Here is a 25536-nt window from a genome sequence, read left to right as displayed (position 1 = left end):
GAGGCACGCTGTATACTCAACCTCAGCAGGTTTGCTGTGTTTTTTTCCTCTCTTTTGGGAGGGCTGCTGTGAGGTCCTTTAGGCAGCACTATGACCAGTCCGGATCTGTTGCTTGTAGGGACAGTTGGCTAAAAGTTGCACGTGGGCAGTGAATGATTACAGGTCACAGATCTTGTTTCCTGAAACTGTATAGTGGCACATCCTTCTGCTGTAATTGCCTTTTTCATATGGGATTCAGATCATCTTATTTGGCACAAAACTACTGGCCCTTATAGAAATTGGCACACAATGATATACAGACGTTACAAAATTATTATACTTTTTAGTTTTTTTATTGATTTTTTCCAAACGGCAGTGCATAATGGTATACGGACACTAAAAATATATATATATATATTTATTTTGGATTTGTGAACTCGGCACATTCACTCTGACCTGAAAAGGGGGTAGGGGAGGGACGCGTCTGGAAATTAAGCAGTTCAGTCTAGTGGTTAAAGCAACGGAGCACCACATTCCTCTCCTCCTTAACTGGTAAACTAAGTGGGGGCTGGTTCCCAATGGAAACAAGATGTTGGCTCTCATAATCTATATAGACCTATATAAGATCAACCATTCATTTTAAATGAATAGTTATTAAAGAACTGAGGGCTTACATTACTGGGTTTTTTTTTCATGTCAGAACTGAGAAACAACACTACACAATAATATGCCATTATAAGAGTTTACCATATTAATTGTGTGCTATCATTGTTTATTTTACCCTGCTTCAACCATGCACTTATTGTTCTTTAGCATGGATTATCTTTTACCTTGTTTTAATAATGGTTTATAAAAAAACGTTTCAAAAATGCTTGACTTTCTGTTGGTGTCAACCACAAGTAGCTAAACGTTTTCTTAGTTAGGCAAGCAAAGACATCCAAGAGCCTAAAAATGACAACCATTTTTATTAGCTTACCCAGGCACAGCCCTGACAGTAACCCTGGTGTACTTCTTCACTTAGAGGGGAAGAGGAAAAGACCCCTACTCCTGCCGTGTATCCTCTCCATCACAAGCATAGCACAGTGAAAACCTCATGTTCATTACAGCTGGAGGTTTTGTGTAAGTAAAAAACGTGGAAAAGCCAGGTTGTTGAGACTACCCAAACATTATGTTTATCACAAGATAACAACCTTCTGGGCACTAACAGTTGCATATAATATTATTTCATTCACAATACAAGACAGGACTTTGCAAAACCACTGTGAGCACATCTGGAACTGTTTCTGCCACACATTTATCACTCTTCCACAAGCACTAAATAACAACCAAAAAATAAATAATAATTTACTAAAATAATCCCCTTGAATGTATTATTTATTTTTTAAACGAGAGATACCGTAATTGAGGTTTACATCATTCTAACTCACTGCCTCTGTCTTCCTTCCAAGATTCACTGGAAGAATGAATTAGGTCATCGCTCTGGGGAAAATTCAAATCATTTCTACTGAAGTCAGGAATGACATCTATTGGATGCTAGAGAATGATAGCTTTTACCAAACACCATGCCAATAGAATGGTATTTTTAGTTGCTGCCTGTATTTCTTTCTTGAATAACAGTAGCACATTGTGTGTCATGAGTTCTGAACTGCCAGCGACCTTGTATTCAAAGCTTGGCAAAATAAACAAGTACGACCAAGGGTGGACAGAATCAAAGGAAAACAAACAGAAATTACTGCACTTGTCTCGATGGGATGAGAAGAATTGAAACTGTATGGGTGTTTATTTGAACAGTAATATGATGTTACTTTTTTCTTAATCATGTGTTTTTCTTTCCCTTTTGTTTTATTCTCCAGGGGAAATCCGGGAGTATGCTTACAGTGGCATCCATCCATTTCATTGTCAAGTGTTTTCTGGATAATACACTTGCCACTTGTCCTGATCGTGTGTGCTCAGCCCTGGGCTGGGTGGAAGAGTTCTGGTTAAAGCTATTTATATTTTCTTGTTTTAATTTTTTTTAACTCCCTGGATCCCACTGGCTGCTGCTTTTCAAAAGCATGGAGCCCCCAAAGTCAAGTGTTCCTTCCCCTTTGAGGAGTCCCATCTCCCTAAATCCCAAGACAAACAATGTTCATGAACAACTTTCTCATTCAGGGTTACTTTTTTTCCTTAACTAGTGCTTTTTTTATGTACAATAGACACACATGCTTATTACAATATACTACATAACAGCTGATAATTTAGTTTGCAACATAATTTGACACAATTGGCTCAAGACTGATGGACAGAGGTGTTCAGGGTCAGGGTGCACCTGCCTTGCCTGCCAGCTCATTCATGAGAACTGCAGTAAATACATACAATTAAAAAACATCTGTGAATTGTTATTACGCTTCCCATATGTCAATAACTAAGCTGATCCCAGATTTTCTGCACCAAGTGTATTTTTACAGAAAAACTGTTATTACATTATTTCATGCAAATTTTATGTATTCCCATCAAAAGGCAGTGTACTGTACACTGAAGCCACTTTGTGTTCTGGCTTGCATAGAAGCCTCATTCTTCTTGGGGGCAAGACCACATGTAGGCTGCAGAAGTAAACACAGCCTGGGGCGCCCAAGCAGGGTTCTGCCCAGGCCTTTTCAGCTGGGGGGGCTGCCCGGCAAAGTGGCTGAAAAAACCTGATCCGTCTGTCTTGCAGATGCTACTGTGCCTTTAACAATAAGGATGGATTGCGCTTCCAGCAGACCGTTGCTGCGTGAAAAAAAATCTTGGAACCACATGACAGCTGTGTTGCGTCTTGACACAACATTTAACCAATCAGGGAGTTGAAGGGGCGGGTTTTCTGTGTTAAGCACGTCAAAAGGCTAAAATGTTAAAAATGAATGACTGCTAAAAAAAATAACCAATTATTTTCAAAGCAAAAATAGTGACAATGAATCCAGGGGGTCAAAATAAGCCAACAAAACAAAAAGACGTGCATTAACAAAATGCACTGAAAACTTAACATAAAGAAAACAATTTAAATGAAGCAGGAAGCTCAATAATTAAGCTAAAAATGAAGTGCAAAGGTTTTTTGTTTTTTTTTGTGAACTCCAAAAAACCTACGTTATCTTTCCCCAGTCAAATTGTAGAGTGTCTAAATAAGCTTGGTCTTATACCATAATAAAAAACAGCAATGAAAAAGAATTTAGAACATAAAAAAGCGCAACCAGATATAGTCAACAAAGACAACACATTATTCAATTTTTTGTCGTATTATATATATATAAGGTAAGGCAAGTTTATTTTTCCATTAAAAGTGCTCCCAGCTATAATGTTCTGCCACCCGGCTGTACAGAATTCCTGGGGAGAACCCTGCCAAGGTATCAACTTGTGAGCATTAGATCCAAAATGGCGAGCATGAGATACTACTGGAAGTGGGAAGCACAAGATACTTACTGGTGCTCATGTGATATTCTCTGCTTACTTTTTTTCCCCGTTGTCTCTTTAGGAATTAATTATTTGCCAGCATGGCAAGAGCCTTATAACCACTAGCCTGATTATTTTGGCAACAACTCCACCAAATGTAGCCTGTGTCTTGTACAGGTTTCTTAGAAATTACTGAACCTTGCTGTTAAAGTAAGAACAGTTTGATGTATTGTGGCTTCTAAATCATTTGATTTAAACGCCTCAGAGCTTGACCAATTACAGTAAGCCAGCCCATAAGAGAGGAAAAGAACTAAAGAACTTATTATACTGGACCATCTGTGCAGATAGACCTGCAGTCTTGTTTTTTTTTTATTTATTTTTTTATTTTTTTTATTATATTTAAAAATGTAGTTGTCGCCAATGATTTTTTACTCCCCAATTTGGAATGCCCAATTATTATTTGTATCCCGGTTCATCGCTGCAACCCCCTGGCAACTCAGGAAATGGAGGCTGGAACACGCGTCCTCCGAAACGTGTTCCTGCCAATCCATCATTTTTCGCACTGCGGATCCACAGCGAAACACCAGACCTATAATGCCGGAGAACAACACAGATCTGATGGCTCCACTGCAGAACCGCAGGCGCTCTATCGGCCACAGGGGTCGCTTATGCGCGATGAACTGTGGATTCCCTTGCCGACCTAAGCCCTCCCTACCCGGGCGGCGCTCGGCCTATTGTGCGCCACCCCCTAGGAACCCCTGGTTACCGTCGGCAGTGACATAGCCTGGATTGAACCTGTGATCTCCAGGCTGCAGTCTTATTAACGCCTCCTCAAGAGGTCTGGATGCAACGTTTCCAAGCCTTGGACTGCCAGCATGAAAGTATTGATGGAAAGGCCTAATGATATGCTACGCTACTTTATTATTATTATTATTATTATTATTATTATTATTATTTATTTCTTAGCAGACGCCCTTATCCAGGGCGACTTACAATTGCTACAAGATATCACATTATACATGATTTCACATTATTTTTACATACAATTACCCATTTATACAGTTGGGTTTTTACTGGAGCAATCTAGGTAAAGTACCTTGCTCAAGGGTACAACAGCAGTGTCCCCCACTGGGGATTGAACCCACAACCCTCCGGTCAAGAGTCCAGAGCCCTAACCACTACTCCACACTACTTTGGGCTATTACAGACTTGGGGGTATTTGAAATGGTTTGCAGCTGAATGCGGTATTGCAAGCCCTTACTGCTATCACTTTTACAAGGAAACTAGATTTTTTAGTGCTTTAAAAAAATATTATGTTTTTCTTTCTCTTTTTTTTTTGTCGGGCGATAAAGCAAAACAAGAAACAAAAAGGTCTGAAGAATTAACAGAAATGTTAGCAATGCTTTGCTCAAACACTACAATGACTTGTTATTTCATGATTTAAATTATGTCTTGGTCCATTTGTGTAGGTTTATCTGTCAATTTTAGTTAATCAGATTCAGTCTTAGGGCAAAAGAGCACAAAAAAAATTCAAACACAATTACTGTAGTCAGCAAACATCACACCAGATGTAGATATTAATGATAGACAGTGTTTACAGCAGTGTGATCAGCAGAAACACTGACCTGTCCATGTCCCATTGATTACAAATCAGATTGAAAACCGATATTGCAGTGGCATTGCACTTATGTAACACAAATGGTCAATTTGCAACCCACTTCTACCCCTTACACTCCAAGGGTGGTACACTGTTTTAAAATATAAAACTCTGGGCAGCTGCACCTGCAATTGTTTTCAAGTGCCTTCATAATAAACAGTTAAAGGACCTACCAGCAGATCGACTCCAGTGGAGCGACCATTCCTTCACCAGAGAGCACTGAAGGCATTTCAGAGCTGATTCTCACTCGATACGTTAAGGAAAAGGAAGCACATAGTGTCTCTTGTTCCCTGACGATGCTTTCCCAGTCATGAACTTTTATGAACAAAATCACTGTGACATTTCATAATAATCTGTTATTCTAAGGGTAAGCATGAATGAAGTGGCCAGAAAAAGGGGTAAGATTTACAAGGAACTGAGCAAATCTTCCTGGGAACGGCTCCAAAGTAAACCACAGCCGTGCCACTATGAAGTGCAATATCCAGGTCCAACGAGGGCCAACTGAGAACACCTCCACAGTAAATCACAGCCGTGCCACTATGAAGTGCAATATCCAGGTCCAACGAGGGCCAACTGAGAACACCTCCACAGTAAACCACAGCCGTGCCACTATGAAGTGCAATATCCAGGTCCAACGAGGGCCAACTGAGAACACCTCCACAGTAAACCACAGCCGTGCCACTATGAAGTGCAATATCCAGGTCCAACGAGGGCCAACTGAGAACACCTCCACAGTAAACCACAGCCGTGCCACTATGAAGTGCAATATCCAGGTCCAACGAGGGCCAACTGAGAACACCTCCACAGTAAACCACAGCCGTGCCACTATGAAGTGCAATATCCAGGTCCAACGAGGGCCAACTGAGAACACCTCCACAGTAAACCACAGCCGTGCCACTACGAAGTGCAATATCCAGGTCCAACGAGGGCCAACTGAGAACACCTCCACAGTAAACCACAGCCGTGCCACTATGAAGTGCAATATCCAGGTCCAACGAGGGCCAACTGAGAACACCTCCACAGTAAACCACAGCCGTGCCACTATGAAGTGCATATCCAGGTACAACGAGAGCCAACTGAGAACACCTCCACAGTAAACCACAGCCGTGCCACTATGAAGTGCAATATCCAGGTCCAACGAGGGCCAACTGAGAACACCTCCACAGTAAACCACAGCCGTGAGTAGCTGTGGTGAGCTCCCAGTGACTGCTCCAGTCCTACACACAGCAGGGTGCGCTCCCAGTGACTGCTCCAGTCCTACACACAGCAGGGTGCTCTCCCAGTGACTGCTCCAGTCCTACACACAGCAGGGTGCTCTCCCAGTGACTGCTCCAGTCTACACACAGCAGGGTGAGCTCCCAGTGACTACTCCAGTCCTCCACACAGCAGCTGTTGTTGATACCAGAAATGCTCATCTTAAAAATATTATCAGTGATTAAGCATTTGCTGAAGCTCCCCAAAATGTGTCCAATCTAATCTTTACTGGGTAAGGTACTTCAGTGTTTTTTTTCAGCTGAGTGTGCACAGCTGAGTAAACACCTGAAGCACAGGTCCCTTTTGAGACTAATGGAAACAGAGACCTAAATAGCTGTGTATGTTTAACCTTTCAGCAATTGGTTTTCTACATACTTCTGTGTAAGGCTAAAGTGACAGAAGGCAAGGTGCTGACCAGTTTGATATTACCTAAGTTAGCTGGATACTTAACTTGGGGTCTATATATATATATATATATATATATATATATATATATATATATTCTCACCCTACTGTTATGCAATCCCTCAGGTGTACAAACTAAAATACCCACATAAGACAGCATGTCAAGGGTTTAAAAGGATAATAAACTTGTGCAGCTGTACCTCTCTATACTGTATATTGTTCTACTGTACTGTAGTATCCGTGGCATTGCAGTTCAAGTCAAGAACACTAGATGGAAACATCAACATGTAATAAAACTAAAACAAATATTCCTGCATATAATAATAATAATAATAATAATAATAATAATAATAATAATAATAATAATAATGTAATTTGCATTCAATGCACTATTTGTGTTAATAAAAGAAAACATTGCATTATAAAATGTTCTACTGTTCTAGAATCCCTTTTTCCATTTTGTTCTAGACTATCTTTGTCTTCCTGTTCTACAGCTCCATGGAAACCACCCCAAAACAGTTATAGGCTATGTCAGTTAACACCAAAGTGTTTTACAAATCAGAAGATAACGCAAAAACCACATTATATATAAGATGATGAAAGCAAAGAAGAAAAAAAAGTTACCTAGGATATTTGCGTTGTTCGGTTTTCTTTTTTTGTTTTTGTTTTTTGTTTAGTAAAATATATGAAAAAGCAACATGTTGAACTTTAAAATTAAAAAGATGTGGCTATGTACACCTGGATTTGAGATGTGAGTATTTCAATATGAGCTGCGCCAAAACCAAAAACGTGAAGAAGAGTCTGAATGAAAAGGCCGGTGTATGCCGGGAGAACGGATACCTTCTCTCCTCTGTGAAAATCGGCACGGGAGCATTCTCGAAAGTTTACCTTGGGTATGCAACACCGGATAAGATCTGCCAGAACTATAAGCTGGCCACGGACCTCAGGACTAAGAACCATAACATGGTAAATAAGTGGTAACGTAGCCAGAGACATTCAGAAAGCAATAGAGAGCATTGCGACTTTTTAAATATAGATACGATAACTTAGCGGTTACCTGAAAAATAACCCTGTGTTTTGTTCATGCAGTACTGTTCAGTGTTGCAGCCTGCACAGATGGTGAATTTCTAGTTGTGTACAAACTGTATTACGACACCTAAACTAACTGGTGCGATCTATCCCTTAATAATGTAGACGTGTTTCTCTGCAGTGATTTGTGTGTAAAATTGTATTTTCACTGTCTTGTAAGCGACAGTATTTCTGATATGCAGCACAGCTTAAGTCACATGGCCACTCTGCACCTATTACTGCGCACATTTTTGTCTTCCAGGTTGCAATCAAGATTATACCAGTTTCAGAAGCTCCTCCAGCATTTTCTAGAAAGTTCCTGAACAGAGAAATCTGTGCTTTAAATGCCACTTACAAACACCCGTGCGTGGTAGGTTTCACAGTTTTCTCAGATTTCACAGCAGCGCTGTGAAATACCGTATTGCTTTTACTATACTTTATTTAGGAATAAATTAAATATATGAACCTAAGTCAAGTAGACAAACGTTTTGGTTAGTGCCCACATTAGTACACTGTAGTACAGTGATAGACCAGATCCAAAACGTTTGTCAACTTCGCGTGATTTCCTGCGGGTTCTACATTATATTTTGGATTACTGTTGTTTATTGTTTTGTACTGTAGTATGATTGTGATGCCACTGGCATGTCAAAATTCCAAAACGTTACCGCTGTAGTACCTTACTAGCACAGATTAGCAATGCAATGCAACTGGTATGGGTACATTTGGTATAGCTCAGGGGTGAAATTCACAACAAAAAGTGCAGGTACTCAAATGCACAGCCAGGTGTAAACATTTTAAAAATTGAGACAATTTGAGTGCCAATGAATACTTACTTTAAAAAGTATACATATTGGTACACGGTACATTTATGAATCCAAAATAAGCCTTAAAAATAACTGAACAATTATAACAAATTCACCATAAACAAAGAAGCTGAAAATACTGCAAGCTTTGTCCCCTCTGCTTGTATCACTCAGACATGTACTGTAATATAACACTTCAGTTAAACCTTAAATGACAAGCATTAAGTAATATTACACTGTGCAGTAACTGCTGTAGAGAGGGAGTTTTGTTTCAAGATATGTTATAAAAAATGGTATAAAAAAACAACTGTGCTATGAAAAAATTAAGTCAAACATACCCCTCAAATGTATTATGTAACAGGCACTACTGCTACTAATGATGTACTTGATTTTAATCTCCATATTATTCTAAGCAATCATCCCCATACTTTCCAGACCCTGGGTACTCACTTACCACAGGACCTGGCCATGCTACAGTGATAGCCTTGGATTAGAACATATATCCCTGTTTCTTTGATTTATTTTGTATTTATTAGTTATCTTACAACATCTCTGTTGTATTTCTGATTAGATTCATTACTATGCTGTATTCCAGATATATATTTTTCAGGCAGAAACAGTATAAAAGTAGACTTCTTATTATCCCTGGTATTGTGGTTTCTGCACAATAAACAAAGTGGCAAAAGACACATTTTCATAAAGTAATATCATTACTGTGGGTTACTTCTGCCTTTTTTTTAGATGTGCACTTAAGTAAAAACTCACATTTAACTTAAATAAACTTTTCAAAATGTTTTATAAAAGGGGGCATTGTACAAAGAAAAAAAACACCTCACCATTTTGGTTTTCATTTATTAGTCCTCATAACAGAAAATACTAGGATCACAACAAAAGAAAACGTTGATCACTATGCTTAACATGTACAGTGCCGTGAAAAAGTATTCCCCCCGTCTGATTTTCTGCATTTTTGCATATTTTTGACACTGAATGTTATTCAACCAAAACCTAATATTGGATAAAAGGGACCCTGAGTGAACAAATAACACAAAAATGTGATACATATTTCATTTATTTATTAAAGAAAGTTATGCAACACCCAATGCCCCCGTGTGAAAAAGTAATCGCCCCCTTAGACTCAATAACTGGTTACGCCACCTTTAGCAGCAATAACTCCAACCAAACGCTTCCTGTAGTTATTGATTAGTCTCTCACAGCGCCATGGAGGAATTTTGGCCCACTCCTCCATGCAGAACTGCTTCAACTCAGTGACATTTGTGGATTTTTGAGCATGAGCTGCTCAGTTCAGGTCCTGCCACAACATCTCAATGGGGTTTAGGTCTGGACTCTGACTAGGCCATTCCAAAACTTTAAATTTGTTGTTCTTCAACCATTCTGATGTAGACTTGCTTGTGTGTTTCGGATCATTGTCTTGCTGCATGACCCAGCTGCGCTTCAGTTTCAGCTCACGGACGGATAGCCTGACATTCTCCTGTAGAATTCTCTGATACAGAGCAGAATTCATGGTTCCTTCAATGATGGCAAGTCGTCCACGTCCTGATGCAACAAAGCATCCCCAAACCATGACACTACCACCACCATGCTTGACCGTTGGTATGAGGTTCTTACTGTGGAATGCAGTGTTTGGTTTTCGCCAGACATAATGGGGCCCATGTGGACCAAAAAGTTCCACTTTTGACTCATCTGTCCATAGAACATTGTTCCAGAACTCTTGAGGATCATCCAGGTGCTTTTTGGCAAACTTGAGACAAGCATTCATGTTCTTCTTCGTGAGCAATAGTTTCCGCCTTGCTACTCTGCCATGAATCCTATTTTTGCCCAGATTTTTCTGATGGTGGAGTCATGAACACTAACCTTAGCCGAGGCGAGAGAGGTCTGCAGATCCCTGGATGTTGTTCTAGGGTTCTTTGTGACTTCCTGGACGATTTTACGCCTTGCTCTTGGAGAGATTTTGGCAGGACGGCCACTCCTGGGAAGATTCACTACTGTCCCAATCTTTCTCCATTTGGACAATATGGCTCTGACTGTGGTTCGGTGGTGCCCCAGAGCCTTAGAAATGGCTTTATAACCCAAATACATATTTACAGTGTTATTATGCATAGTTACAATGTTCTTGATGTGTAAAGATTTTTGCATGATATAACCCTATCCCTAACCCTAAACCTTTTCTGATGCAATTGTGTACTTAAATATATTGTGAAAAAAACATTTATACATTAAGCATATTATAACTATGCATTATAACATTATAATTATGTGTAATAATACAGAGTAATTAGAGGCACTTAATGTAAAGTACTACCCCTTTAATTCCACTAATTACTGTACAAAACATACGATTATTGATGTTTTTATTTTGGCGATCCTGGTACTGTAATGTAAGCAGCTTGTTCAAGATCATTGAGTAAAGATCTCTTCCCCAGATTCAGCTGTATGAGACGTTTCGTTCTTCCGGGCACTTTTACCTGGTGCTGGAGCTGGCATCGCACGGAGACTTACTGGAGTACGTGAACGCAGTGTCGAGCTGCAGGGGCAATCCGGGGCTTGATGAAGACGATGCCCGCATCATATTCAAGCAGATCATCAGTGCCGTGGCACACTGCCACAACAACCACATTGTACACAGGTCAATCAACATCAAGTGTTCGTAGTCTGAGTATTGCACTATATGTGTTATTAGATGTATTGATAATACACAGGTCAAGCAACATCAAGTCTTCATACTCGGAGTATTGCACTATATGTGTTATCAGATGTGTTGATAATACACAGGTAAAGTAACATCAAGTCTTCATAGTCTGAGCCCACACTACATGTGTTAATAGATGTATTGTTTGGGGTTGGGCTAGGTGATTCACAGTTGCATAGTCTGAGCCCACACTATATGTGTTGTTGGTGGCCCATGTTGAGGTCTGTAATATACATCTTTTTTCTTCTATTTTTCAGGGACTTGAAGTGTGAAAATATTTTATTAGATGGCCAAGGATTTGTAAAACTGACAGGTAAAGAAAGCATGATTTTGTGAGCATCGTTTTTCAAGGTGGTTGCCCTTTTTGTGCTGAAGGCACCAAAGTAGAGCTGTCCTTCTCACCAGACCTAAAAGCAGATGACGAAGGGGAACATGCAGCTACCTGATTTGCACTACACTATTTAGGACAGGGAAGAAACAGGGAAAGGGGAACTACAATTACAATCACTTTTGTTTAAAGACTATATAGGCTAATGTCCTTAAATACAATAACTTTTGTATTTATCAAACCTTATGGAATTTGCAAACACACATTTTAAACAGCAGTTTAGATAAAGCGCAGGGAAAAGTTTTGTGAAGAGATGTATTTTTCAGCACTTGATGATTATGTATGTATTTATTCTATAATTATTATCATGTGCTGGTTTTCAATCATGATAATTGTCAATAATTAGCAACAAGTGGGTTTCATACGAAATATGTTGATTGCCCAAATACATTTGTCAAAGTATGAAAGTCAAAGGAACTTTTTTTGTAGTTTAAAGTACATGAACAGCAGCATCAAAATTGTTAAATAATACGTAGTTATCACCTTCTGACCCCCAACCACAGATATTACTGAATCAGCGGTTTTTGCCTCTGCAGATTTCGGCTTTGCTAACAAGAACACCGACAAGAGTGCTCTAATGAGCACATTCTGCGGCTCAGTGGCCTACACTGCGCCTGAAATACTACTTGCTAGGAAGTACAACGGAGAGCAGGCAGAGCTCTGGAGTCTGTAAGTAGGTAGTGCAAGTCTTATGTTTACATCATCTTTTCCGTTTCTTCGGTTTCATAGTTTAGCATGATTTCCACTGCTTTAAAAATGTTTTGTTACCATATCGCACCCCTGGGACCAGACGACCCCTAAAAAAAACGTGGCAGTGTGATAGACAGTACAATAACAGTCTTGCATTCATAAAGAGTCTTAAGCTAACATCTGGACAGCTGTTTTTAATCATTCACTGCTGTTACTGTACACCAAGACAGTTTAACCAGGTGTGTTTTTTTCACAGAGGAGTGATTCTCTTCGCCATGGTGACGGGGAAGCTGCCTTTCCACGAGAGTCACCCACACAAGCTGCTGCAGCGGATCAGACATGATGGTATTCACTTCCATCACCCAGTCTCTCCAGGTACTGAGCTATGCGTCGTAACGAAAGCAGTGTATAAAATGTGAGCACACCAATACAGGTGCAGAGATGCTAAAGTAATTGAGAATAATCAGATTTAATGTTAAGTTATTTAATGCACTGTATTAATAAAGTGCGTCTTTACTGGATGTGCCACTCAGGAGCCCCCCGCTTTTCTACGCTGCTGTTTTCATTTAAATGTGATTTCGATTTTGGAACCCTTACCCTATTATCGGCAATACAAGCTTGTGTGGGAAAAGTTGAAGCAGAATGCATTTCAATCCAAAACTGGATATTAAAAACAACAATAATGTGCCTATATCTGTGCTTACAGTATATTGGCAATAGTATGGTACCTGGCAAGTTTCTAAGCTCTATAGCGAACGGTTTATCCACTGCAACATTGCAGAGTGGCCCACTTTACAATCACCCTTTAGTGTTAACCCTGTCACCAATGTCGTACTCGCCTGTTATTTTTTTTCCAGTTGTACCCTTATAAATGTCCCATTGGAATCCTGCAGTTTCTCATGCTTATGCTATGCATTTCATATTTATTTTGCTTTCTTTACTACAAGATGCTTTGTGTACCCTTATAATTTATAAGGCGTCCAATATGCTGAGCATCCCTCTTGATGTGGTAACATCAAGCATCACCACTCCCCCCCTAGTGGACTCAGTACAGAGTGTCTGAGTTTTTAGAGTCCTCTATTATCTATTCATGGATACCAATATAGTTAGTAAAACTTAAAATAATAATAAAATAGGGGTCCCAGTGGGGTTAATGGGCAATATAAAAAACAGACAGAAAACAGAGGTTTCCCCATTTACGGTATCTTATTAAATCATCTGGAAAAAGAAAACAGGTGTCCGGGTGTAGAGCTGGCCTCATGGCGACAGCTCCCGGCGATTAGCCGTCTAACAATAACAAACAAGTAACAATTATTAGACTACAACAGCACGTAAACTCACGGTTCGCTTTTACACCTTCCTGGTCCTTTCGTAAAACCATAACAAAGGAACAGATCGCTTTGTCACATCCCAACATGCCCTCAGTCACGCCCCTTTCTGTTGATAGTGCAATCACGTATCCTCCAATCCATGACTGCCACATCACCTACCGTATTAAGGCAATGACTTCTGGTATTGTGACTCCGACCCCCTTCCTGGATGGCCGGCAGGAGGCACACTTATACAGCGCCCTCACAGATCGGGAGGGAGATTGGTGACCGATTATAAAATTTAAAAAGACCTGCACATAGGCATGGGTGTAAGCTAGTCAAGCTAACAGTACACCACCCAGACTGCGGAGCAATGCCAACCCCCTGCAGTGGTGAAGTGTGTGTGAATGTCTCTGCCAGGCTGTGAAGATCTGATCAGGAAGCTGTTGCAGTGGAGGCCCTCCGCTAGACTCAATTTGGGACAAATGGCCGCACACCCCTGGATAAGTTCAGCCGCGCCGTTTGTTTACAATGTGCTGCATGGATACACCAGCCAGGGCAAGACCTACTGCCAAGGGAAGAAAGCCAAAGAAAGCAGAGGAGGTAAGAATTTCATCCAGGTTTTTTTTTTTTTCCATTATTAACCTTTTGGTACTCGTTCAAATAAAGGTACAATATAGCAATGTTTGTTTTGCTTTACAGTTTAAACTTTAATTGTAAAGAGTCTAATAGAATTGATGACTGAAAAATAAAGCCTTAAACTGCTTTTACTTTAGACACATGGGCCTACCAAGTGCATCTCTCAGAACCAAATGTTTAATCCTCTTGTGTGAGATAGTATGAAAACTGATGATAATTAAAAGGGCCTTTTTTTGACGACTGCACACTGACAGACCCTTTCTCTCTTAGATACTGGAACCACGCCTGTCTCGACGCTGCCCCACAGAAGGAAGGCGTGTGATATTCCTAACTGCTTCCCAGAGTTCGTTAGTCACAGACACACAGCCTGCAGTGTGACTGGGAAGAATGTCGGGCAGCATGAGCGAGATGCAGAGAGGAACGCCGAAGTAAACTCGCAAAGGCTGGGGGTCAAACCCCAAAGCCGTCTGCATCTGCGGTCAGCCCACCAGTCCGATAACCCCAACAGGCTCTTCATGAGCAGACCGAGGCCCCCCTCAGACCCCCAGCCCTTCCACAAGCCCACCAAACACACAGGCTCCTCTGGAAATCTCAGATAGTCCAGGAAAATTCTCTCACGCTTTCACACTCAATCTGACCAACCCAAATAAAAATAAAAAGACATTTCTAGGTTTCTGTTGTTCTTGTTTTCTGGGATAAAAACATCCAAGCACATATCATAATCCACAAGCGATGTGGATTTGGATCCAAATCTATAATGAGTTTGCTACAAAAGCTAGATTCATGCTTCAGTACACTGACTCAATTTTCTTAACTAATAATTACTAGAATTGAGTTGATCACAGAAAAGACCACAAAAGTTCATGAAACGTGTTTCTAAAATGTAAATGCCTTATTCAGCACACACAATTTAATCTGATGGAATACATATTTCATTTGAGGATAGAATTGCAGGTAAATTTACAGCTCCATTTGGTGCTAATCTAGGTAACAATCCAGGTCAGTCAGTAAACTACTTCATTACTGGGTTTTTTTTAATGCACAAAAAAATTAGCATCAACAGTTTCCAACAGCTCTTTGTTGCTCTGCGACTAAATGTCTACGATCTCTGAAAGACTTTTGTTGTTGTAACATGGTAAAGAAAATATTTATTATCAGCGACTTAATTATTTGGGGGTATCCATCTCTAACAATGCATGCTTTAGTCTTTAATGTGCCTCCGAAGTCCTCAGCGCCCCAGTGCTTCACCGCTGCATTCCCTCTTTGCTTCACTGCTCCCTACCTCTGCTTTCCCTTCAGCTTCACTCCTTAACAGCTCCTCCCTCTCTTTTTCAATCTGTTTCCGCTCCTCTGCATCCAGAGCCTGGAACTTTTTCTCCACGTCCTCCGGAATGTTAACTTCCATCAGATTCTCCATTCCTGTTTCCGGTTCATCCCCAATCAGAACCTGCAATAACATTTCAAATCTGTTACTTCTCTTGTATTGGCAGTGGTGTGTTACAGGGCTCTTGGTAGGGCTGCTTCTTTACCTGCACTAGTTTCTCACAGGACACGATGACATCCGGTTCCTTCTCCCACTTGTGGAACTCCCTCATGATGGGGTAGACATTCTTCTTCTTCAGAATCTGACGGCCTGCCTTCGTCGATGTCAACTTGAGCGGTAAAAAAAATCATTATGTTTGAGATGTCTGGGCAGCACGGCAGTCATGATCACTAAGATTTCTCTATTCACATTCTCCAACAGCACACTGCCAGAAGTCTACCACATGCAGTATTTTTTATAATCTGCTGAGCAATTTTTTCCTGCCAGAGTTCTTAAGTTCTGTGTTGCTTGTTGGTGGGGGCTTGCTCTTCTTGGTTTATGTCAGTGAGTTATTAGACAGAGAGTGACCTGCGTACATAATTCTAATTAAAATACTAACAACTTTGAGAACTTGAACAACATTTTAAATAAGGTTTGCATTATGCGAGACAGTACAGAAAAAAACGCAACTGCAATCGTCCGTCTGGAGTAGGAGTGATAACACGACTGCAACCAAAGTGAACAGTTTAAACTTGTAACTTTAAAACAGCAAGTTTCCTGTGGTTTTTCAGGTGTTATGGAGCTGAATTTTTTTTTGCTGTCAGGTTTCTGTGGGAACGTTTTCAAATTGGTGAAAAAAAAGGTTAGGGAGCGTGTTAAAATTAGACGCTTTAACATTTTTTTAAATATATACAACTATTTTGCCATTGTTATGTTCACTTGTTTGTTCTGATGGTGTTTGTGTTTGCTGACATTTCTGCGTACCTTTTTGTGAGAAGTGGCTTACCTTCAGTCAGAATCAGAGTGTATTACAAAGCATCTTTGTCTGTGGATGAGAGATTTTTCAGGTAGCCGATTTATAGATGTTTACGGTGACTCCCTCATGGAAATCGTTTCTGAGGTAGTTTCGATGTCTGAAACGTGGGTTTCTCTTGGATTTTCCCGATTTTTACTGGACGTAAAGGCCTCTGGAGGGATTTTCTTTGTCAAGTTGTGGAGATATGTTGCTGTTTGACAGCTCATGCTGAGGTAGAGCTCTGTTGCTGGTATTAATGAGCGCACTTCCAAAATATCAACTGGATGAGCCCATTGAAAACATTGCTTATCAGTTAATATATTTAATTACAGCATCACTGTTGCAGATTTATTTCTATATATTTTTGCATCTTAGCATAATGTCCCTGTCAGTCTTGCTAATCTTGGTCTACCTTCTCTTACTCTCAGGTTAACAAAGCATTTCAGGATGAAAAATCTCTTCGTCAAATTTAAAAAAGTGGACACTTCCAAAGCTCAAATCTTCCCATGTTCTCTTGGTCTAATTTTAACATATACATTACCATTCAAAGTAAAGATGTAACAATTAATCGATGCATTGATTATTGATCACCTGTCCTTAAATTTCCCGAGCTTCGACTGCATATAGGTGAATCAATGCATTCAATTAGAGCCCAGTTTAAAGTCTCCCATTGCCAGTTTGCATTAAAACATTGATTATATAGTTATGCTCTTATATTAGTATTAGTACGGTAGGTAGCAACGTCGGCGCGTTGCTAGGATACAAACTTTTGGCCTCTGGATTTGCGTTGGACAAGTCACATCAGTTCAAATATTTTATTTTCATTTTCCTGATTTCAAAATTAAAGCTACACAATTTTTTTATTTCAATAAAATGGAAGAATCTGAAATGAAGATTGGTCATTTTTTGGAGTAAAGGAAAGAGAGGACGGAAAAGCAATGTTTGGCAATGTATTGGATTTTGTGTAGATGGCAAATGCTTTTGGACATAAAATATTAACAGTAACGTTAAACATTTCAGATCAAAATGACCTGTTAAACAGTATTGATTTGTTTATTATTATTATTATTATTATTATTATTAATGTCTTAAAGGGACATATGGTGAGGACGCAAGCATATTTTCTGATTCTTTACGTGTAAGTGTCTCACCAGCAGCACGGTTTCTATGAGCATGTTTCGGATGTCTGGGTCCTGTGTATTTTCTGATTCTTTACGTGTAAGTGTCTCACCAGCAGCACGGTTTCTATGAGCATGTTTCGGATGTCTGGGTCCTGTGTATTTTCTGATTCTTTACGTGTAAGTGTCTCACCAGCAGCACGGTTTCTATGAGCATGTTTCGGATGTCTGGGTCCTGTGTATTTTCTGATTCTTTACGTGTAAGTGTCTCACCAGCAGCACGGTTTCTATGAGCATGTTTCGGATGTCTGGGTCCTGTGTATTTTCTGATTCTTTACATGTAAGTGTCTCACCAGCAGCACGGTTTCTATGAGCATGTTTCGGATGTCTGGGTCCTGTGTATTTTCTGATTCTTTACGTGTAAGTGTCTCACCAGCAGCATGGTTTCTATGAGCATGTTTCGGATGTCTGGGTCCTTTTCTCTCCTCTTGTCTTCTGGCAGGTACTGCAGATCCACTGGCAGCCCTGAGACAGAAAGCTTGAAAGTCATCTAGAGGAACGACATCCACTTCCAATCCGAACTGGTTAAACCAAGGCAATCGCATCACTGACCATTATTTATGATCAGTCTTTTGAACTAAACATTTTCATATATATATATATATATATATATATATATATATATATATATATATATAATTTCCCCCCCAGAGAAATACAAACATGTCACACATCAGGTTACAGTACATCCTACTGTATGTGTACAGCAGAGGTTTTACTAAGAGCTTGATTAGCCACAGTGTATAGGTAACAAGCTCAGGTGAGTCTCACTAAACTCAGAGTTCTACACTGTAGAGTATATAAACATGGAAGACACTCGCGTATGCTGATGGAAAGGGGCCTTCTACCCTACCTTCGTTCTCTTCCTCAGACAGCTCCTCAGGACCTGCCAAAGGCAACAGCAGGAAAGGAAGAATATCCACTGCATCACTTAGCAACCACTCATGGCATGCTGGGGGGGACAAAAAAAAAAAACATTGCATGCAACTGGCTACAGAATGACTTGAGGAAAGTCTGAATGCAGAGCACTGTAGTGTGTGTGTATAATGCAGAGCACTGTACTGTGTGTGTGTATAATGCAGAGCACTGTACTGTGTGTGTGTATAATGCAGAGCACTGTACTGTGTGTGTGTATAATGCAGAGCACTGTACTGTGTGTGTGTATAATGCAGAGCACTGTACTGTGTGTGTGTATAATGCAGAGCACTGTACTGTGTGTGTGTATAATGCAGAGCACTGTACTGTGTGTGTAATGCAGAGCACTGTACTGTGTGTGTGTATAATGCAGAGCACTGTACTGTGTGTGTGTATAATGCAGAGCACTGTACTGTGTGTGTGTATAATGCAGAGCACTGTACTGTGTGTGTGTAATGCAGAGCACTGTACTGTGTGTATAATGCAGAGCACTGTACTGTGTGTGTATAATGCAGAGCACTACTGTGTGTGTGTATAATGCAGAGCACTGTACTGTGTGTGTATAATGCAGAGCACTGTACTGTGTGTGTGTATAATGCAGAGCACTGTACTGTGTGTGTATAATGCAGAGCACTGTACTGTGTGTGTGTATAATGCAGAGCACTGTACTGTGTGTGTATAATGCAGAGCACTGTATTGTGTGTGTGTGTATAATGCAGAGCACTGTACTGTGTGTGTGTATAATGCAGAGCACTGTACTGTGTGTGTGTATAATGCAGAGCACTGTACTGTGTGTGTGTATAATGCAGAGCACTGTACTGTGTGTGTATAATGCAGAGCACTGTACTGTGTGTGTATAATGCAGAGCACTGTACTGTGTGTGTGTATAATGCAGAGCACTGTAGTGTGTGTGTATAATGCAGAGCACTGTACTGTGTGTGTGTAATGCAGAGCACTGTACTGTGTGTGTGTATAATGCAGAGCACTGTACTGTGTGTGTATAATGCAGAGCACTGTACTGTGTGTGTGTATAATGCAGAGCACTGTATTGTGTGTGTGTATAATGCAGAGCACTGTACTGCGTGTGTGTATAATGCAGAGCACTGTACTGCGTGTGTGTATAATGCAGAGCACTGTACTGCGTGTGTGTATAATGCAGAGCACTGTAGTGTGTGTGTGTAATGCAGAGCACTGTAGCGTGTGTGTAATGCAGAGCACTAGTGTGTGTGTATAATGCAGAGCACTGTACTGCGTGTGTGTATAATGCAGAGCACTGTACTGCGTGTGTGTATAATGCAGAGCACTGTACTGCGTGTGTGTATAATGCAGAGCACTGTAGTGTGTGTGTGTAATGCAGAGCACTGTAGCGTGTGTGTAATGCAGAGCACTAGTGTGTGTGTATAATGCAGAGCACTGTACTGTGTGTGTAATGCAGAGCACTGTAGTGTGTGTATAATGCAGAGCACTGTACTGTGTGTGTATAATGCAGAGCACTGTACTGTGTGTGTATAATGCAGAGCACTGTACTGCGTGTGTGTATAATGCAGAGCACTGTACTGCGTGTGTGTATAATGCAGAGCACTGTAGTGTGTGTGTGTAATGCAGAGCACTGTACTGTGTGTGTATAATGCAGAGCACTGTACTGTGTGTGTGTGTGTATAATGCAGAGCACTGTACTGTGTGTGTGTAATGCAGAGCACTGTACTGTGTGTGTGTATAATGCAGAGCACTGTACTGCGTGTGTGTATAATGCAGAGCACTGTAGTGTGTGTGTATAATGCAGAGCACTGTACTGTGTGTGTGTATAATGCAGAGCTCTGTACTGCGTGTGTATAATGCAGAGCACTGTACTGTGTGTGTATAATGCAGAGCACTGTACTGTGTGTGTGTATAATGCAGAGCACTGTACTGTGTGTGTGTAATGCAGAGCACTGTACTGTGTGTGTGTAATGCAGAGCACTGTAGTGTGTGTGTGTAATGCAGAGCACTGTAGTGTGTGTGTGTGTGTGTGTAATGCAGAGGACTGTACTGTGTGTGTAATGCAGAGCACTGTAGTGTGTGTGTGTAATGCAGAGCACTGTAGTGTGTGTGTGTAATGCAGAGGACTGTACTGTGTGTGTAATGCAGAGCACTGTACTGTGTGTGTGTATAATGTAGAGCACTGTACTGTATATGTCGGACTCAACAAGCTTGCCATGTAATTGGTGAAATTTACGACCCAATATTTGAATGTGTGAAAACATCACTTACAGTAATCAAAGCAGCAGTTTCTGAGCGTTCCCACTACTCCCCCTCGTTTCACAGCAGAACTTTCGTACTGTGTAAAAGGCAGGAGTCTCTGAAGCACACACCTGAAACACAGTGATTGAAGCATTACTGCGCTGGGGAATGGTTGTGCGTTCTCTGAAGCACACACCTGAAACACAGTGATTGAAGCATTACTGCCCGGGGAATGGTTGTGCGTTCTCTGAAGCACACACCTGAAACACAGTGATTGAAGCATCACTGCCCGGGGAATGGTTGTGCATTCTCTGAAGCACACACCTGAAACACGGTGATTGAAGCATTACTGCGCTGGGGAATGGTTGTGCGTTCTCTGAAGCACACACCTGAAACACGGTGATTGAAGCATTACTGCGCTGGGGAATGGTTGTGCGTTCTCTGAAGCACACACCTGAAACACAGTGATTGAAGCATTACTGCCCGGGGAATGGTTGTGCATTCTCTGAAGCACACACCTGAAACACAGTGATTGAAGCATTACTGCCCGGGGAATGGTTGTGCATTCTCTGAAGCACACACCTGAAACACAGTGATTGAAGCATTACTGCGCTGGGGAATGGTTGTGCGTTCTCTGAAGCACACACCTGAAACACAGTGATTGAAGCATTACTGCGCTGGGGAATGGTTGTGCGTTCTCTGAAGCACACACCTGAAACACAGTGATTGAAGCATTACTGCGCTGGGGAATGGTTGTGCGTTCTCTGAAGCACACACCTGAAACACAGTGATTGAAGCATCACTGCCCGGGGAATGGTTGTGCGTTCTCTGAAGCACACACCTGAAACACAGTGATTGAAGCATCACTGCCCGGGGAATGGTTGTGCGTTCTCTGAAGCACACACCTGAAACACAGTGATTGAAGCATCATTGCCCGGGGAATGGTTGTGCGTTCTCTGAAGCACACACCTGAAACACAGTGATTGAAGCATTACTGCGCTGGGGAATGGTTGTGCGTTCTCTGAAGCACACACCTGAAACACAGTGATTGAAGCATCACTGCCCGGGGAATGGTTGTGCGTTCTCTGAAGCACACACCTGAAACACAGTGATTGAAGCATTACTGCCCGGGGGAGCGGCTGTGCGTTCTCTGAAGCACACACCTGAAACACAGTGATTGAAGCATTACTGCGCTGAGGAATGGTTGTGCGTTCTCTGAAGCACACACCTGAAACACAGTGATTGAAGCATCACTGCCCGGGGAATGGTTGTGCGTTCTCTGAAGCACACACCTGAAACACAGTGATTGAAGCATTACTGCGCTGGGGAATGGTTGTGCGTTCTCTGAAGCACACACCTGAAACACAGTGATTGAAGCATTACTGCGCTGGGGAGCGGCTGTGCGTTCTCTGAAGCACACACCTGAAACACAGTGATTGAAGCATCACTGCCCGGGGAATGGTTGTGCGTTCTCTGAAGCACACACCTGAAACACAGTGATTGAAGCATTACTGCCCGGGGGAGCGGCTGTGCGTTCTCTGAAGCACACACCTGAAACACAGTGATTGAAGCATCACTGCCCGGGGAATGGTTGTGCGTTCTCTGAAGCACACACCTGAAACACAGTGATTGAAGCATTACTGCGCTGGGGAATGGTTGTGCGTTCTCTGAAGCACACACCTGAAACACAGTGATTGAAGCATCACTGCCCGGGGAATGGTTGTGCGTTCTCTGAAGCACACACCTGTGCGCTGTCTGACACTGAGTTCTTATCAATCCAGATACCTGCAGATTGAACAAGTCACAATCCTATGAAATGAATTAGTCACAAGTTGGTATTTTAAAAACATGATACTACCTGGGTAATTCCATATCAAACACCCAGATAGTTGCATAACTGAATTACACTTTCGAAATTATATTTTAAGCAAGAAATTCTACAATGCTTATCAATATCCACGCAGTCCTACCAGACCGGGGGTCAATTAGAATTAGAGTTACAATGACAGCACAATTGCTTGCTGAAATTGCATTTACAATGCTATTTTGTTCAATTACAATTGGTTACAAATATGCTGCAGCAATTCTAATTACAATTACACTAAAGAGTAACAAACAGCTACAATACAGACGTGATTACAGGTACAAATACAGAAACATACTATAGAATGTCTTTCTTAAATAAATGGGCTCACTAAAAGTGGATGAAAATATGACAAGTAAAACACAACATGGAGCTGTGAATGACTAAGCTTGTTAAGGTGTGTAATTGAACTGTAACTGAGTAATGACATGGTAATTACAAATACAATTACACAGGTGTGCCAAGGTTTAACTACAATGCCATTGTAATTAATAACTACTAACCTGTCTTTATCCAGTATGAAGTGTCTGGCCTCTGGGAGCTGGGTCAGGTTGGAAAGAAGGGGCCCCAGATAATGCAGAGAAGCCTTTTCATTGTACCCTTCAGTACAGAAAACCTCTACAATCCTAGCCAGGCCCACCCCTTCGTCCTGGATCGCTCTGAACACCTCTCTGCATGTTTCTTTGTTCCGGGACAGGTTGGTCAAGATGGTGCAGATTTGGTCTGCAAAGAGGTAGCCTGGGTCCAGAAGGTTGTGAAGCAGGGGCGGCAGTGCATTAGCTTCCTTTATCAGGGCTTCGTGTGCCGTCGTGTCCGCAGAGAGGTTGATCAGAGTGTGGTAGCAGTCTTTCACGATAGCCACAGAGGGGTCCCTGGTCAGGGTCAGGAGGGCCTTTAAGAAAGCTGGCTTGCTACCCAGGTACCTGCAGCTGTCCTTGTTCCCTGTGAGGCCCAAGATATACTCTGTAGCCTGTCCTTTTAAATCAGGCCGTGTGTCCAGTTTAAGGAAATTCAAGAGGTCCTTCGTTTCTTTTTCATCCAACATGTTTATGTTTGTTTTAAATAACGTTTCAGTATTTTTTTTTTATTATTATTTTAAGTTTAACAGGGAATCGCAGAGTGACAGCTGGGAAAAGACAGAAATGTAAGCTTTTAATGTGTTTCATACAAAGGGATTTATTTAACAGTCATCAAATTCCTAAATCAAACACGGTCAAAAAACTGAAAAAAAAACTAAAAAAAAAAAAAAAAAAAAAAATAGTTATAATTATGCTAATTACTGCATTACATTGTTAAAATATTCGACTTTTAATGAACAAAGGGATGAAATATTACAGTGGAGGCTGTAGTGTGTAACGCTTCCATTATCCACTTGATAAATTGAATCTTGTAAACATTATTTAGCATCGTTTTTATTTTTTTTGTATAAGATTATTATGGGGAAGATATCTCTGTGTATAAATCCATCCATCAGTATATCACACAAAACATTTTACATGACCTGGAGAACACAAGTTACTCCATATACTGTAAATAAGTCATTTTAATATAGTTCACTTCCTTACCTAATGACATCTATCTAGGTCTTAAAATATCACTTAATCAATTTCCGTTAAAACTACGATGTGCCATACCAGTTCTGATTGGCACGAATCTACGAGCTTTTTTCAACAAGTATAAACGTCTTAACACATATAGGGCAGCAGTGTGGGGCAGTGGTTAGGACTCTGGACTCTTGACCGGAGAGTCGTGGGTTCAATCCCAGATGGGGACACTGCTGCTGTACCCTTGAGCAAGGTACTTTACCTAGATTGCTCCAGTAAAAACCCAACTGTATAAATGGGTAATTGTATGAAAAAAGAATGTGTAAAAAGATAACAATGTAATTGCATGTAAAAAATAATGTGATATCTTGTAACAATTGAAAGTTGCCCTGGATAAGGGCGTCTGCTAAGAAGAAGAAAAAAAAAAAAAAATGATCTGACTGGCTGTTCGTTGTGAGATGCTGGGCAGTGCGGAATGAGACTTGAGATTTACCATACGAAAAACAGCAACTCATACACAGAAAGCTTGCTCCAGCCAGAGAAGAATGCAGAAAAAATCCCAGCTTGGTCAGGATTTGTTCTTTTTTATTATAATACAAAGTAACTTACGGATACCAGAAAAATTACCACGGAATAAAAACAAAATGTGATACGACCATTTCAGTTTTTAGTATTCAAATCTGAAATAGGATTATATCTTTTTTTGGCTATTATATATATATTATTTTAAAACGTTGAAGTAGATATTAGTTAGTTTTTATCCAGTTAAAATAAAATAATAGCGAATTTAATGTAGACAAACCTCACACGTCTCTCCACATGGCTCCTTGCAGGCATTAAACTACATCCTGTGTTACAGGACGTGCCGTCCGAGTTCAGATTGGCAGGTCCTGTATCAATCATAATGCAGAAGCACCGCTCTGCTATGACAGGGCCGTCTGGGAAATGAAGTGCTTTTGAGTGTACGTTGAATAATAAAGTTGCAACTGCCTGGTAACTTTGTTTGAAGCGCGGCGACAGTGCCGAACAGCAGCAAACTCATGTAAACATAACACCAGACATACTGTCTTCCATTGTATTTACACTGCTTTTCTCTAAGTTACTTTCTTTGAATTAAGATCCAGTGGCATGGTTGAGGCGGAAATGTATCAGACAGACGGCGTAGAATGGGCGTGGTTGTGTCGTAGTTGTA

At 40.9% G+C, this 25536-nt stretch overlaps 2 protein-coding genes across 3 annotated transcripts; one reads left to right on the top strand and one right to left on the bottom strand.

Moving 5' to 3' along the window:
* The first annotated feature begins 7320 nt into the window (after window positions 1–7320).
* LOC117435760 (testis-specific serine/threonine-protein kinase 5-like) lies at window positions 7321–14977 on the top strand. 2 transcript variants are annotated; one of them, XM_034059174.3, is made up of 8 exons: window positions 7342–7666; window positions 8031–8138; window positions 11013–11215; window positions 11536–11591; window positions 12203–12335; window positions 12613–12731; window positions 14087–14269; window positions 14576–14977. In XM_034059174.3, the coding sequence occupies exons 1-8, from the start codon at window positions 7466–7468 to the stop codon at window positions 14902–14904; spliced, it is 1332 nt and encodes a 443-aa protein (XP_033915065.3). In that variant the 5' UTR covers window positions 7342–7465; the 3' UTR covers window positions 14905–14977. The 2 variants fall into 2 exon arrangements, with proteins under 2 accessions (XP_058866409.1, XP_033915065.3); XM_059010426.1 differs by lacking the exon at window positions 8031–8138 and having other exon boundaries at window positions 7321–7666.
* Window positions 14978–15176: 199 nt separating this feature from the next.
* On the bottom strand, window positions 15177–25431 carry hgh1 (HGH1 homolog (S. cerevisiae)). The gene is made up of 7 exons (XM_034058866.3): window positions 25147–25431; window positions 23304–23926; window positions 20967–21067; window positions 18655–18753; window positions 18175–18266; window positions 15835–15957; window positions 15177–15752 (listed from the first exon to the last, which is right to left on the bottom strand). Exons 2-7 carry the CDS (start codon window positions 23843–23845, stop codon window positions 15534–15536), a joined length of 1176 nt encoding a protein of 391 aa, XP_033914757.1. The 5' UTR covers window positions 23846–23926; window positions 25147–25431; the 3' UTR covers window positions 15177–15533.
* Between the last annotated feature and the right edge of the window lie 105 nt (window positions 25432–25536).

This window comes from Acipenser ruthenus, chromosome 3, assembly GCF_902713425.1.
Source record: "Acipenser ruthenus chromosome 3, fAciRut3.2 maternal haplotype, whole genome shotgun sequence".
NCBI classification, from domain to species: Eukaryota; Metazoa; Chordata; class Actinopteri; order Acipenseriformes; family Acipenseridae; genus Acipenser; species Acipenser ruthenus.
The sequence above is the reverse complement of the archived record's forward strand: the minus strand, read 5'-3'. Positions and strand labels throughout refer to the sequence as shown.